Below are 12,202 nucleotides of genomic sequence, written 5' to 3'. Positions count from 1 at the left end.
AGTAAGGAAAATATCCATGAGAGCTATCATTTATTAAAATGTTCAAATCTCCCATTAGTTGCTGAACCTGCTGATATGCATTTACACTTTCATAATTTCTAAAAACATTTTTAGCATTTAAAGTGTATGTTTAATTTTCGCAGCGGTTTGAATTATTTTCCGTAGCCTTGAGCTGACCTGTGCTGCCATTAGCTGGATGTCTGCATGCCTCATACACATCATGTTAATTAGTATTTTTGTAAGTAAGGCTATATCTAATATCATATTTAATGACATCAGCAAAGTGAAATTCCCGTAATCGACTGTGAAATAGGAGCTGAACAGTGTTCACTTTGGGCCCCCAGCCCAACCCAAAGGCATGTTAGAAACACAGTAACATACTGGATTTTGGTGCCATGCTTCTTTCTTTCTTTCTTTCTTTCTTTCTTTTAACCCCATTTCTATTTCCCTTTTTTGAACTCTTATCTTTTAATCTTCACATTTGTAGTCACATGCTATTTACTAGTATAACTTGTAAACAGAATTAGGTATGTGATATCTAGATGTTTTAGTGGTTTAATGTTTAAACTTAGTTTAAGGACAGGTATATCAGACTGTTTTCACCTCATACTGTTTTGACCTCATAGGGACATTTGGCTGTTTTATTTAAAAAAAAAAGTAATAAAATAAAAGAGTCAAAAGGTTTCCTTCTGGTTATTAAGGTTAAGGGGTTAAGGTTATTGTTAGACTCAGGTGTGGGCATAGAATTCATTAGCTGTATTAATAACTGTCAGTGGAAGTTCTTCACAAAGATAGCTAGCCAACAACAGAGTGTGTGTGTGTGTGTGTGTACTGTACTCTACCAACTGGCGCTGTGTGGGTCACGTGGTTGGCGTGACAGGAGCTCGGCTTCCCGCGTGAATACCGCTGTGTGCAGGAATGAAGAGCGCGCGACGGTCCTTCGGCTATGGCGGAACCGGAGCTTGATTAAACTCACTCAGGGGCTAACAGCTGGCAGTATAACAGGCAAAAAAGGACAGGAAACATACGAAAAATGACTCCTCTCTAAATACGGACGAGTCTTGTTCATTTGTGCTTCTTGTAAAGTAGCCCAAAGTAATCCATCCTCTGTGAGAAAGCGCTGCTTCTACAGTGAGTGAGAATGAGGCAGTAAGTCACTGAAGCTAATGTCTGCTTGCGCCCTTCTTTTTTCCTTCTCGGGTATAATAACTATATGAAGCTTTGTTTCTGAATTAATTAGCTGTTATAGTATATGAGTGTATTCTCTAGGGTAAATGTTACTACCTGAAACACTTAGTTTCCCCTTGGTATTAGTTTTATTATTTAATTCGTCGAGCACTTGGTCGGTTATTTAGTCCGTAACTTAATGTCTTCCTTCAGAGAGAGAGAGAGAGAGAGAGAGAGAGAGCTCTCCGTATACGGCTCTCTCTCTCTGCTTTCACACTGACATAAATGGTCATTCACAGGACGAGCTGATCTGCTGATCTGAGGTGGCAAAAACACTTTGCAAAGTGATATTTCGTTAAATATCTGTGAATGACGCCCTACCTCATTTCTTGCGTAAATTACGGGAGGTGACAGAAGCTCCGTCTGCGTTGTGGCGAAGCTTCATAACGGATCCAGCTCCTCTGAAGTGTCTCTCAGCCGCTCAGCGCGCGCGTGTATGTGTGAGTGTGTGTGTGTGTGTGTTTCTGGGCTGGAGTAAAAGAGAGTATCTTTCACACTCAGGGACAGAGGGAGGGGAACGAGAAGCTTACGCTGATGTCGGCAGGTGCCCTCCCCTCATCAAATTTCTACCACTGACATGGTGACACTTGTTCAGAAGTCCGGGTTCGAGGCGGCTCGTGCACACACAGCGAGAGCAGCGCGGATGCTCGCCGCTTGTAAGCAGGTGAAACGCATCAGAAGAAAGACTTCGTTGTAGCCGGTGAGCTCTAATAAAGACAATCCCGCTGATGACAATTTGAGCATTGTGACCGAAGCTCTACTCAAAGTTTCTTCATTGCACATCACTTTATATGCGCGCCTTGCCGGTGCCAAGCGCACGTGTCCAGCCGGCGCTGGCGATGCAATGCCGCGCGACCACGGCGGCGACGAAAGCACCTCTGGCCTCTGGATGAAAGCGTCTCCGGGGCGCCGGGCCGAGAACTACGGCCTGAAGGATGTGGAGGGCGGACGCAGGGCGATGAGCAGCGCCGACAGTGCGAGGAGAGCCCGCGGCGCCCGTCTCAGTCTGCTCGGCAAGCCGCTGGCGTACGGGGCGCAGAGCGGCCGGCGGAACGCGCGCTACCGGAAGCTGCAGAACTACCTGTACAACGTGCTGGAGAGACCGCGCGCCTGGGCCTTCGTCTACCACGCGTTCGTGTGAGTGCCCCCCCTCGCCCCCCCAACAATCTGCATGTGTTGCACCTCATGAATCTGTTCAGCTCTCACCTGTTGATTTAGTGCGCACATATTTATATCACCATATATGATGAATGATTCCTTTTTGTCTTTTTTGTTTTACATTAGACATTATTGTGTTTTTTTTAGGACTTCCCTCACTTCTCTCACTTGACACAAGTTAATGTGCACACAATGTTAATGTTAATGTTAATTAAGGCTTTGAATCCAAAGCATTATTATCACCAGGCCTTTCTATACATTTCTGGGGATAATGTGAAAGATTGTGGTTTGTAGTAATAAATGCTGCACTGTTTCATTTCGACACAGCAGTTGTGATAGGGAGTACTTCGCTTTTTCCCGACCCAAACAACATAAGTCACAGAGTGGCCAGTCCAAATGCAAAATATATTAGGACTTGTGTTACATGTCCTTGTCAACACTTTCAAAAGGTTTTTTGGCTAGGGATGCACTGCTCACATACTGAGTATTGGAGTACTGGTAATAGGACAGATACTCGCTTAAAATGAAGTTTTTGACTGACTTACTATCTGACTTACATTTTATGTCAATAGCATGTGTGTTGACTGACCACACAGATCCTGACTTGAACATAAGTTGTGATGTGTCAGTATGTGGTATTGGTTGAGACTCAGAGCTCTGATGTCAGTATCATATTGAAAATGGGAAAAGTATGTTCAGTGCATCCCTAGTTTTAGCTGTAAAAATGCTGTAATGCATCAAGTCATAGTTCTGTCATTTCACTCCATTCACTAGCCATTTATCTAACATGTCTGTATTACCCAAGCTTCTAGCATTCATGCGAGAGGTTTCATGGCTGTTTTTCTATTGCTGTATTATCCAATGGTCACACCAAAATCCTAAGGGCATTCATTTCATTCCCGCTTAGCACAAATGAACACTAGGAAAGGTAATTCAGTAATCAGGATTTTGCTGTTTAGTGAAAGCAAACACCGTTTTGCTTTTTCTCCACTGGTGGCAAAGTGTTTTGACTTTCTTCAAACCTCCTTTTAAGAGAGTTCTTCAAGCTGCTGTGTAATGTGAGCAGGGGAGGCGAGCTGTCACTTGGCTGGTATGATTGGGGCGCTGAGAGGGGTTGCAAGGCAGGATGTTGTTGTTTTATTTGTGCAGACAGCACAGCAGAGGTTACAGAGGTTAAGTTGTTACATCTGCAGAGACCACATCATCCCACGCCAGTTAGAACATCACACTTTTATCATAGATTTAACTGACCAAGAAAAACAAAGAAGCGGTTTCTCAGCAAAGAGAGCTCATCCATTATAAAGCTGCATTATGTGTAAAAACTACAATGATGTTTGGGTGTTTTATTAGAGATTACAGTGTTGGGTTATTTTTTGAAAAACAGAAGTTTTATAATAGTGCTAGTGAGGCTTGATTTTGTTAAGGCTTTGAGGCAGTTAGATAATTGCGTGAGAAACATGAGATGGGAAACCAATGACAAAGCCAAAGCGAAATTCCTTTCTTCAGATGCAGGTATACTGTTTGGAGCACATTGCCACCAAAAATATTACAACTTGCTGTATTTTATTCATTGTATTTTTTTCACCTAATGGAAGTGTGCTGGTTGCTGCTTGGTCTGTTATTAGAAGTACTGAATAGAGCTGTTTTTTCCCTCCTCACTAAACATAAGTACACTGTATATTTTGGTTCTAGCATTGTCTATTTTTCTGTACAGTTTTATTGTAGGTGTTACTGCCTGCTTTTATATGCACTATTTAATATCTAGGATTGCTGAATACTGCTGGGTTTTTTTTTAAGAATATTTTTATGGGATTTATTCCATTAAGCCAAGATGTACAAAGAATGGTTTTTGATGTTGCAACAAGACAACATTGAAACAGATATGTTGTTTTGCTACTGAAAATGAAGATAGCATTGTTTAAAATGTGTTTTTATCCAGCAGTAATCCAAAAACTACTTGATTGTGAAAGAAATGTGAACTTTGCCAAGGAACTGAAACTAGACAAACCAAATTAGCTATGTGAGAACAACTGAACCATGGTTTGTCTCAGCATGATGACATGAAGGCTATATTAGTATTAATTTTATCCATTAAATTAAAATGACTGTTCTTTGGCTGCTGGTATAAGTCACGACAATGTGCCAGTATACTAGTTCTTTTCACACTGCCTGCAGGGCTGCAGCTGAGCACATTTCCCAACATTAACACCACTAAACCTGCTTCATGCACGGATACAGTGCTACACCTGCTTCATGCACGGATACATGAGAATATTTCCACAGTTGGTTATGACATGTGCAGGAATCTCTCTTATTAGAGCCAAGTGTCATATCAGTCACTCTTGCTCACTGAGGCTAGCCGTCATGCTGTGCTGAACAAACACTTGTGGTCTTCCTCTAAATTTATAATACTCATGCCATTTCTTTAGTCCTGACATTTTGCTTGTTGTAAACAAATCTGTTCTCCTTAATACACCGCATGAATTACAGCAATGAGGGAGATGAAAAGGTCTATCAACCTTCCTACATATTTCGCTCCCAAATTGACGAAATATAAGAATAAGAGCTATGACAGAGACCGACATGATTGCGGTCTATATTTGTGCACCACGTAATAGAGCAAAGAGTAGAAGCAAATCATTTCCTATTGAGTGTCTCTGTTTTTGTGGACAGGAGGATTGGTTATCCCTCTTGGATGGATTTGGAGTTAATATGCATAGTCCCTTTTGAAAGTATAGGAAAAGCAAGGCCAATTCTTTGTTTTCGCTATACTCTGAAAGAACAAAAGACGAATAGGAGACATATATCAGAATTTCAGCTTTCATTTCCTGATATTTACGTATAGAGTTGTTCAACTTAGAACATGGCTTGTTTGGTGGCAGACCACCCAATTTTTAGATAAGCAAAAATATTGGAACAAATAGTCTATAAAGCGAAATGCATGCTCAAGTGGGTTAAGTCTGGTGATTGATTTGGCCAGTCTAAAACCTTCCACTTTTTCCCCTGATGAATTCCAGTCTTGCCTTCTGATTCTGACAGCTTATGAGTGGTTTGCATCTTGTGGTGTGGCCTCTATTTTTCTGCTCTCAACATCTTCCTTGAAAGGTGGATTGTGATATCTTCACCCCTGCTCTGTGGAGGTTGTTGGTGCTGTCACTGACTGTTGTATTTTGAGTTTTTCTTCACAGCTCTCACAATGTTTCTGTCATCAACTTTCATTCCAAATTGTTGTATTGGTTTTCCCTCTTTTCACAGCTACAAAATGGCTTGCTTTTCTTCTATAGACAGCTCTATCGTTTTCATGTTGGTTTATCTTTTTTAACAACAAATGCAGTCTTCACAGCTCTGAGGGGACTGTATGTATAGATATAGTTTTACTTTTTTTGAATGTTCTGAAATGTAGTAAAACTTAACCGGGCAGATAGGCTGGATTAGCAAATTAATTGTAGACGTGATTTGGATCATGACATTGGTTCAGAAAGCCAGGTACGCACAGCCCATTTTACACCAGCACAAAGTTTATGTGATTATATGTTCGTAATAATCACACAGTCAGAAGAGACATTTGCGCTTTATACTAAACTTGTGCATCTTTTACTAAACCGGTGCAAGAACACACAGAAAGAAATGCTCTATTCTCTGTATACTTGATGTGTGTAAAATGAATAGAATCATAGAGCAGCTGTGGCATTCCACGCACATGCTGTGTCACTTGCAAAAATGGTTATATTTGGTTATAAAATGGTGTAAAAGAGTGCCATTCTCTAAAATAATACTGAGCTTTTGACAGCCATTAGATTCAAATATTAATCATCCAATCAATGATGAATTAGATCAGACCAGGTCAGTTCAACAAAGATTCTATCTCCTGATAACAGCGAGTGTTATTTCTTTGGATGCCATTTCTTATATCTTTTGAAACCAATTTACTTTTTATTTCTTTTCCGTAGCATGAATGTCTGCCTTTGTGCATCTGTATCCAAAACTTTTAACTAATACTTGCCTGATGTAATGGTATAGTGGTAAAGTGTTTATGTTGCTAGCTCAGGCCTGCCTTCCACTTCTAAGTGCATAACTTTAGTTATCACCCTATAACATGCGTGGTACATGTATGGCTCCTGTGTGCCATTTTAACTCAGGGAGAAAGTGTGCAGTATTTCAAGGGAGACCCACTCAATCACACTAGTGACACATCTTCACAGGCTTGCTAGATGGCAGCGGGGATGTGAAATGCTCAGAGGAAATGGCGCTGAGGAAGAACCCAAGCCATTATTGGGATGAAAGATGTGTGCCGCTCCGGAGCAAAAACTCAGAGCAGTTCATAGATCTAACTCATGAGAAACCCAACTCGAAGCTAATGCCAAGAAGATGCTGTGAAGCACAGGTCATCTGCGGCTCCGACCATAGTCACAAGCAGTTAAGCAGCTCCATGTGGTGTACATGTGGTCCAGCATGTGTGTATGAGGCGACATTTGTCATTTGATGACTTTGGTGGAAGGCCTAGGTGTGCATGTTCACATGCATAAGAGGGTTATCCAGATGATTCTCACTGCCCCTGGCTGTTGAAATAGTAACATCTATGCTGAGCATTTGCAGATTGCATGAACTACCTGACCAGGAAGTTTAAGCAGTTTGATGTGCTACACCCCCGTCTAATGTCTCTATATAACAGCATTGAGAACACAGAGATAAAAGAATGAATATAAATAGTGTAAATATAATGAATTATAAATATTGTAAAATAATGAATTATAATAACTCACCATCTGGGTGGATAGTGTTTCTGTCTCAGGGTCCAGGGTCGTAGGTTTAATTTTGAGTTTGGGTTACTGTCTCTGTGAAGTTTCACATGTTTTCCCCAAGTTCGCATTGGTTTTCTCTGGGTTCTCCGGTTTCCTCCCACCTCCCAAAAACATTCCTGTAGGCAGACTAGCTATGCTAAATTGCCTCTCGGTGTGAATGAGTGCTAGAGAGTGCTTTAAAAAGACTCATTTTCAGTGGTTTCAGTGTGGATGAAAAGCCAAAAGCAGAACTTTTTTTAAAGGATCCATATTTTTCTATGGTTTGGTCCATATGGTGTATGTAACTTACAGGGCTACCAAGGTTTACAGATCCTGTTTTGTGACGGGAAATGTTACCTGTCATTCCGTGCACTTTATGCAAGTGAGTACCATCCATGGCCGTCATCTGATAATGCCGCTTTGTCTTTACTGAGTGTGTGGCTGGGAATGAGAACTGAACAAACCCTGTGAATTCACTGACTGTTGAAGTAATCTGCATTGGATGATCATTTTGTGGGCCATGAGGACATTGGGCACTTTGATGTGATGATCACTTTGACTTTAACCAGTGCAGATTCTTTCATTTGTGATGGTTCCCACTGCTATCATAGTCAAAACATGTCTCTCGAAATAAAACATAAGCTGCTAGTTCTCACAGTTAAAAGGTGTATTAAACCCAGCACTGGCTCTCACTCAATGGAAAAAAAGATCTGAGACAAACTCAAACAAATTACAGATCATGAATATGTGCAAAGAGATGGTGATAAACATGGTGTCATGCCTGTGTTCCTGGGGGAGTATGAATAGTGGAAGGAAAACCTTTTCACAGCGACACTGTTTGATCACCTCGAGGGGCACCTGACATTAGACAGAGCTGAAATCCCATCGGCAGGGCTATACTCAGCTTTGACAGCACATAAAAGAGAATACACAGCATGGAATATAGTTTATAAGCATTACTGGACAATTTCTTTCCTATAAGTAGCTGTGAGTGCAGTATTGTGTGGTTTCCCCTGATTTATTGCTTTATAAAAGTATAGTTTATACTTTTTCAATTACAACACCTTTGTCCATTAAAAGTGAATGCTAGCACAAAACCAGTGTTTAATAATGATTGTATAGTGCAATATTGCATGTTTCAGGAACAATGTTTGTGCAGCATTTTATATCATTGTCTCATTTACACCCTTTAATGGTCAGTCAGTAAAATAAGACTAAAAGAACAAGATAACTCTCTCCTTTATTGAAGACAAAGAAATCTAATGAAAAATGAAATCTAATGTGTTTTTTAGTGTTTTCCGAGAAAAATATGTATAACTTTGCAAAATGTAGTTTGTGCCTTTCATGGCCACTTTAATTTCATTCATTCATATTCAGTAACTGCTTTATCCTGGTTAGTGTTGCAATGGAACTGGAGCCTATCCCAGAAACACTGGGTATGAGGACGTGATACACACTGGATGGGACACTAGCCCATCACAGGGAGTCACACACACATTTGCACACTCATTCACACCTATAGGCAATTTTGCCAATACACGTACCAGCATGTTTTTTGGGAGGTAGGGGGAAACCGGAGAACGCAGAGCAGACCTACAAACAGTAACCCGAGCAGCACCACTGTGTAGCCTGTTAAGTAGCATATTTATGAGTGTGCAACACTTTGGACATTGATCACAAATAGTCTCAAATAGTCTTAAAATGTACTTCATTAGGGAGGTTTTCAGGGAATTTTTCCTTGCCACCATTGCCTCGGTCTTGCTTATTGCTTATTATTTTAATTAAAATTTTAAACCCAGATTCCTGCAAAGCTGCTTTGTGACAATGTCCATTGTTAAAAGAGCTATATAAATAAAATTGAATTGAATTGAATCAGGACTTACTCTAGAGACTACTGCGTCACCACTGTGAGGAGGAAGTTGCCATATTTACAAGAAATGTACTGATGTTTATTATTTATTTTGGCTGAAGTGAATCTTTAAGAGATCTCGTGAGATGAAGAGAAGTGATTATATACGTACATCATACTGTGCTCCAAGAGTTCATTCATATTAATATTGGCATTGAGTTTAGTAACAATAACATTTGTTCAAAAATAGTTTGTATTAGCTCAATTATTTCCCATGAATGAGTGATGGAAAATAACTAGTGATACACTGAAATGAAAATTCTTGGCTGAAAACAGGGCTGAAAGCAGAAACTGAAAAAAACAAAACAAAACAAAATAGACTGTTTTTTCAGCAGTAAAATGGAGAGCTGAAATGTCTTTCGCCAGGAGCTAATGAATGTAAGCTACAACTATTAGTGATGGGAATTCCGGCTCTTTTTTAGTGAGTCAGATCATTTGGCTCAGCTCACCAAAAAGAGCCGACTCTTTCAACTTCCAAACAGCTCAGTGCCATTTCCTCTAAACTGGACATAGTTTGAGATATAATGAAAGTGATTATTTTTCTTTACCTACCTATAGCTCAAATAGTTTAATAAAATCTTACTCTTTGTTAATCACAAAGTTACAACACTATGCATTTCATTTTATAAAATGTGTTTCAGTTATTGTGAGCCTGAAATGTGCGCTGACTAAATGGGCACTGACCAAAAACAGTACGCATTCCTGCGTTGTTATTGCGCCCTGTTGTGTCTGTGCTTCACAGCTGAGAGTCAAACACACGCTTCACCATTCAGGCAAATGAACAGGTTTCCATGGAAGCATTTAAGCAGTTACTGAAGATGAATGAATGAAGGAAAGAATGAATGAATGAATGAATGTATTGCTATATCTACAAAAGAAAGAAGGGGGAAAAAGAAAGAAGTATTTACAGTGATCACAAATAGCTTATCTAACATCCCTTGGAGAAAACATGAAATGATTGCACACTAGGGCTTGGTAAAATGATGATATAATATTGATATTGTGATAAATTATTTCACGATACACTTTTCTGAAATAGCTTTTTTTTTAACTAATTTTTATTTTAAATAGCTATGAACAGATTGGAAATAGCTGATTTGATGTTCATATATTGCACTGAATCTTTAAAATTGTAAACAAAACAAAACAAATTTAATTGTAAATTATTTTTATTTAATATTAGAATTGATTATAATTCTCAGATTTTTTTCCCTTTTCAATTTCAAGTAATTTGTTACTTAATTGTTACAAATTATTAATTTTTTTAGCTTTTACTAAACTGTTACTACTGTTTTCCTTGCAGTTTGTTAGTAACAGTATTTATTTATTACTGTCATAGAAATGTATTCATGTACCATGACATGCTATTTATGTCGTATCAGCCAGCCCTACTCCACATAGCTGATATTTTCACTGCTGCCGCTCAAACTCTGTGAATGTGTCTGTGCAGACCTGCGCAGTAGAGCAGAGCAAACAAGCAGTGTTTTGATCACGTTCAAATGACCATTCCCATTGAAATGAGTTGTAAGAAATGGCTGTAGACATATTTACATTCAAATTTCTTTCAAAAATTTCAGTCATTTTTTTCTCTTTCAAAGAAAATTTTTGGTGGCTGAAATTTTTGGTGCATCTCTAGAAATAACCGAGTTGATTTCTTTCTTCATTGCTTCCAAAAGTACTCTGGGGTTCTGTATAGAATTGACTGAATCATGCTGACTGTTTGTGAATAGAAAAAGAGGAAGGAAGTATTCAGGATGTTTTATTAGTGTTACCCGTAGGAGTAGTGATTATTCATCATGATACAATTTTTTTCTCTTAGTTTATTTCTAGATACAAGTTTTACAGTTGATGCACAGCGGTCCTGCATTTGAGAGGCAGGAGGAGCAGTGAACCTGCTGGCGTATTGGTGCCTCATCCTTTTTTTTCATCATCAAAATGGAGTTCTTCTGATGCAGTTATGAAGCTGTTTCGCAGCAGTACATGTGGAGGATGTTGTGCTGCGTTCCCATTTACTCTTGCGCGCTGCTTTGATCATGGCATGCTAGTGATGTTTGAATTAGTCAAGTACATTCCTCTTTGACTGCAGTTCTGATTCTTCTCCATTTTGAATCCCACAAAAGTTAAATAAAACATAAAAGATTCCATATTGCTTTCATGGTTTGCGATGGTTACAGGAGCGCAGTCTTAATGGAAGCAGACTCTCTTACTGAGATAAAAACATCTTAGAAATAATTCTCTCTTTCTCGTTTTGATTTTTATTGTTTGGTTCTTTTTTCTGTTTCCCAGACCTGTCTCTTGAAGTGATGTTTTTGTGGCCTTGTTTCCGTTACTAGTATTAAATACTCTGGTGACCAGAGGTTCAGCATGACCTACAGTACGGTACATTAGGTTCTTACTGTGATGGAGTCCATGTTTTAAACTAACCACAAATGTTCCCTCATGTTAAGTGTCATTGTGTGCTCCTGTGATTTAACCAGCGAGGGTTGGTCAGTGTACATATGACTACACAAAGAAAAATAATGTAACACTTTCAGACCAATTCATGTTGGAAATTTGTTCAAACATTAAATAGTCTGCCTTCTTTTAATCTCTTTTGCAAGCAGCGAAGAGTAAAAAAGAGAGCTGTGGTGTCATGAACACAGACGTTTTATTGGCCTTTTTCAAGATTCTGCTTTTGTTGTGGTGATTTTTCATGAACTTGCTTTGATGTGCCGTGAGGACGGAATCTTTGCACATATGCTTAACTGCTAATGAGATATATTTAACAATGCTAGCTTTTCCATTTGTAATCAGGAACATCAGGATCAGCTTATTTAGTCTGGCTTGTTATCCTTTTATATGGTGTCTGATAAAGAGTAACAACATTTAAAGGAACTGGCAGCAAAACTGTGTAACATACATCAAAGTGTATGACTGAAATAATCTTTGCCCAATGGTACATCATATACCACATACCACAAACCTTTGCTAGCTGATTTTTAAAAAAAAATAAAATTTGCATTTTTGCATTATTGAAGTATACAATGTTTCTTAGTGTCTCCCATGTAGTTCTCTGTTAAGGTACTATTGTACATATATATATATATATATATATATATATATATATATATATATATATATATATATA

At 38.9% G+C, this 12,202-nt stretch overlaps 1 protein-coding gene across 10 annotated transcripts in view; it reads left to right on the top strand.

Moving 5' to 3' along the window:
• Nucleotides 1-905: 905 nt before the first annotated feature.
• kcnq5a (potassium voltage-gated channel, KQT-like subfamily, member 5a) overlaps nt 906-12,202 on the top strand; it is a 126,093-nt gene continuing 114,796 nt past the window's right edge. For 5 of the 10 annotated variants that reach the window (XM_026939760.3, XM_053232492.1, XM_053232486.1 and 2 more), the window contains exon 1: nt 907-2,364. In XM_026939760.3, coding sequence (XP_026795561.3) covers nt 2,072-2,364 — 293 coding nt within the window. In that variant the 5' untranslated portion in view covers nt 907-2,071. Of the gene's footprint in view, nt 2,365-12,202 lie in introns of all 10 variants that reach the window. The other 5 variants (XM_026939799.3, XM_053232490.1, XM_053232488.1 and 2 more) reach the window with 4 other exon arrangements.

This window comes from Pangasianodon hypophthalmus, chromosome 3, assembly GCF_027358585.1.
Source record: "Pangasianodon hypophthalmus isolate fPanHyp1 chromosome 3, fPanHyp1.pri, whole genome shotgun sequence".
Taxonomy (NCBI): domain Eukaryota; kingdom Metazoa; phylum Chordata; class Actinopteri; order Siluriformes; family Pangasiidae; genus Pangasianodon; species Pangasianodon hypophthalmus.
The sequence above is the reverse complement of the archived record's forward strand: the minus strand, read 5'-3'. Positions and strand labels throughout refer to the sequence as shown.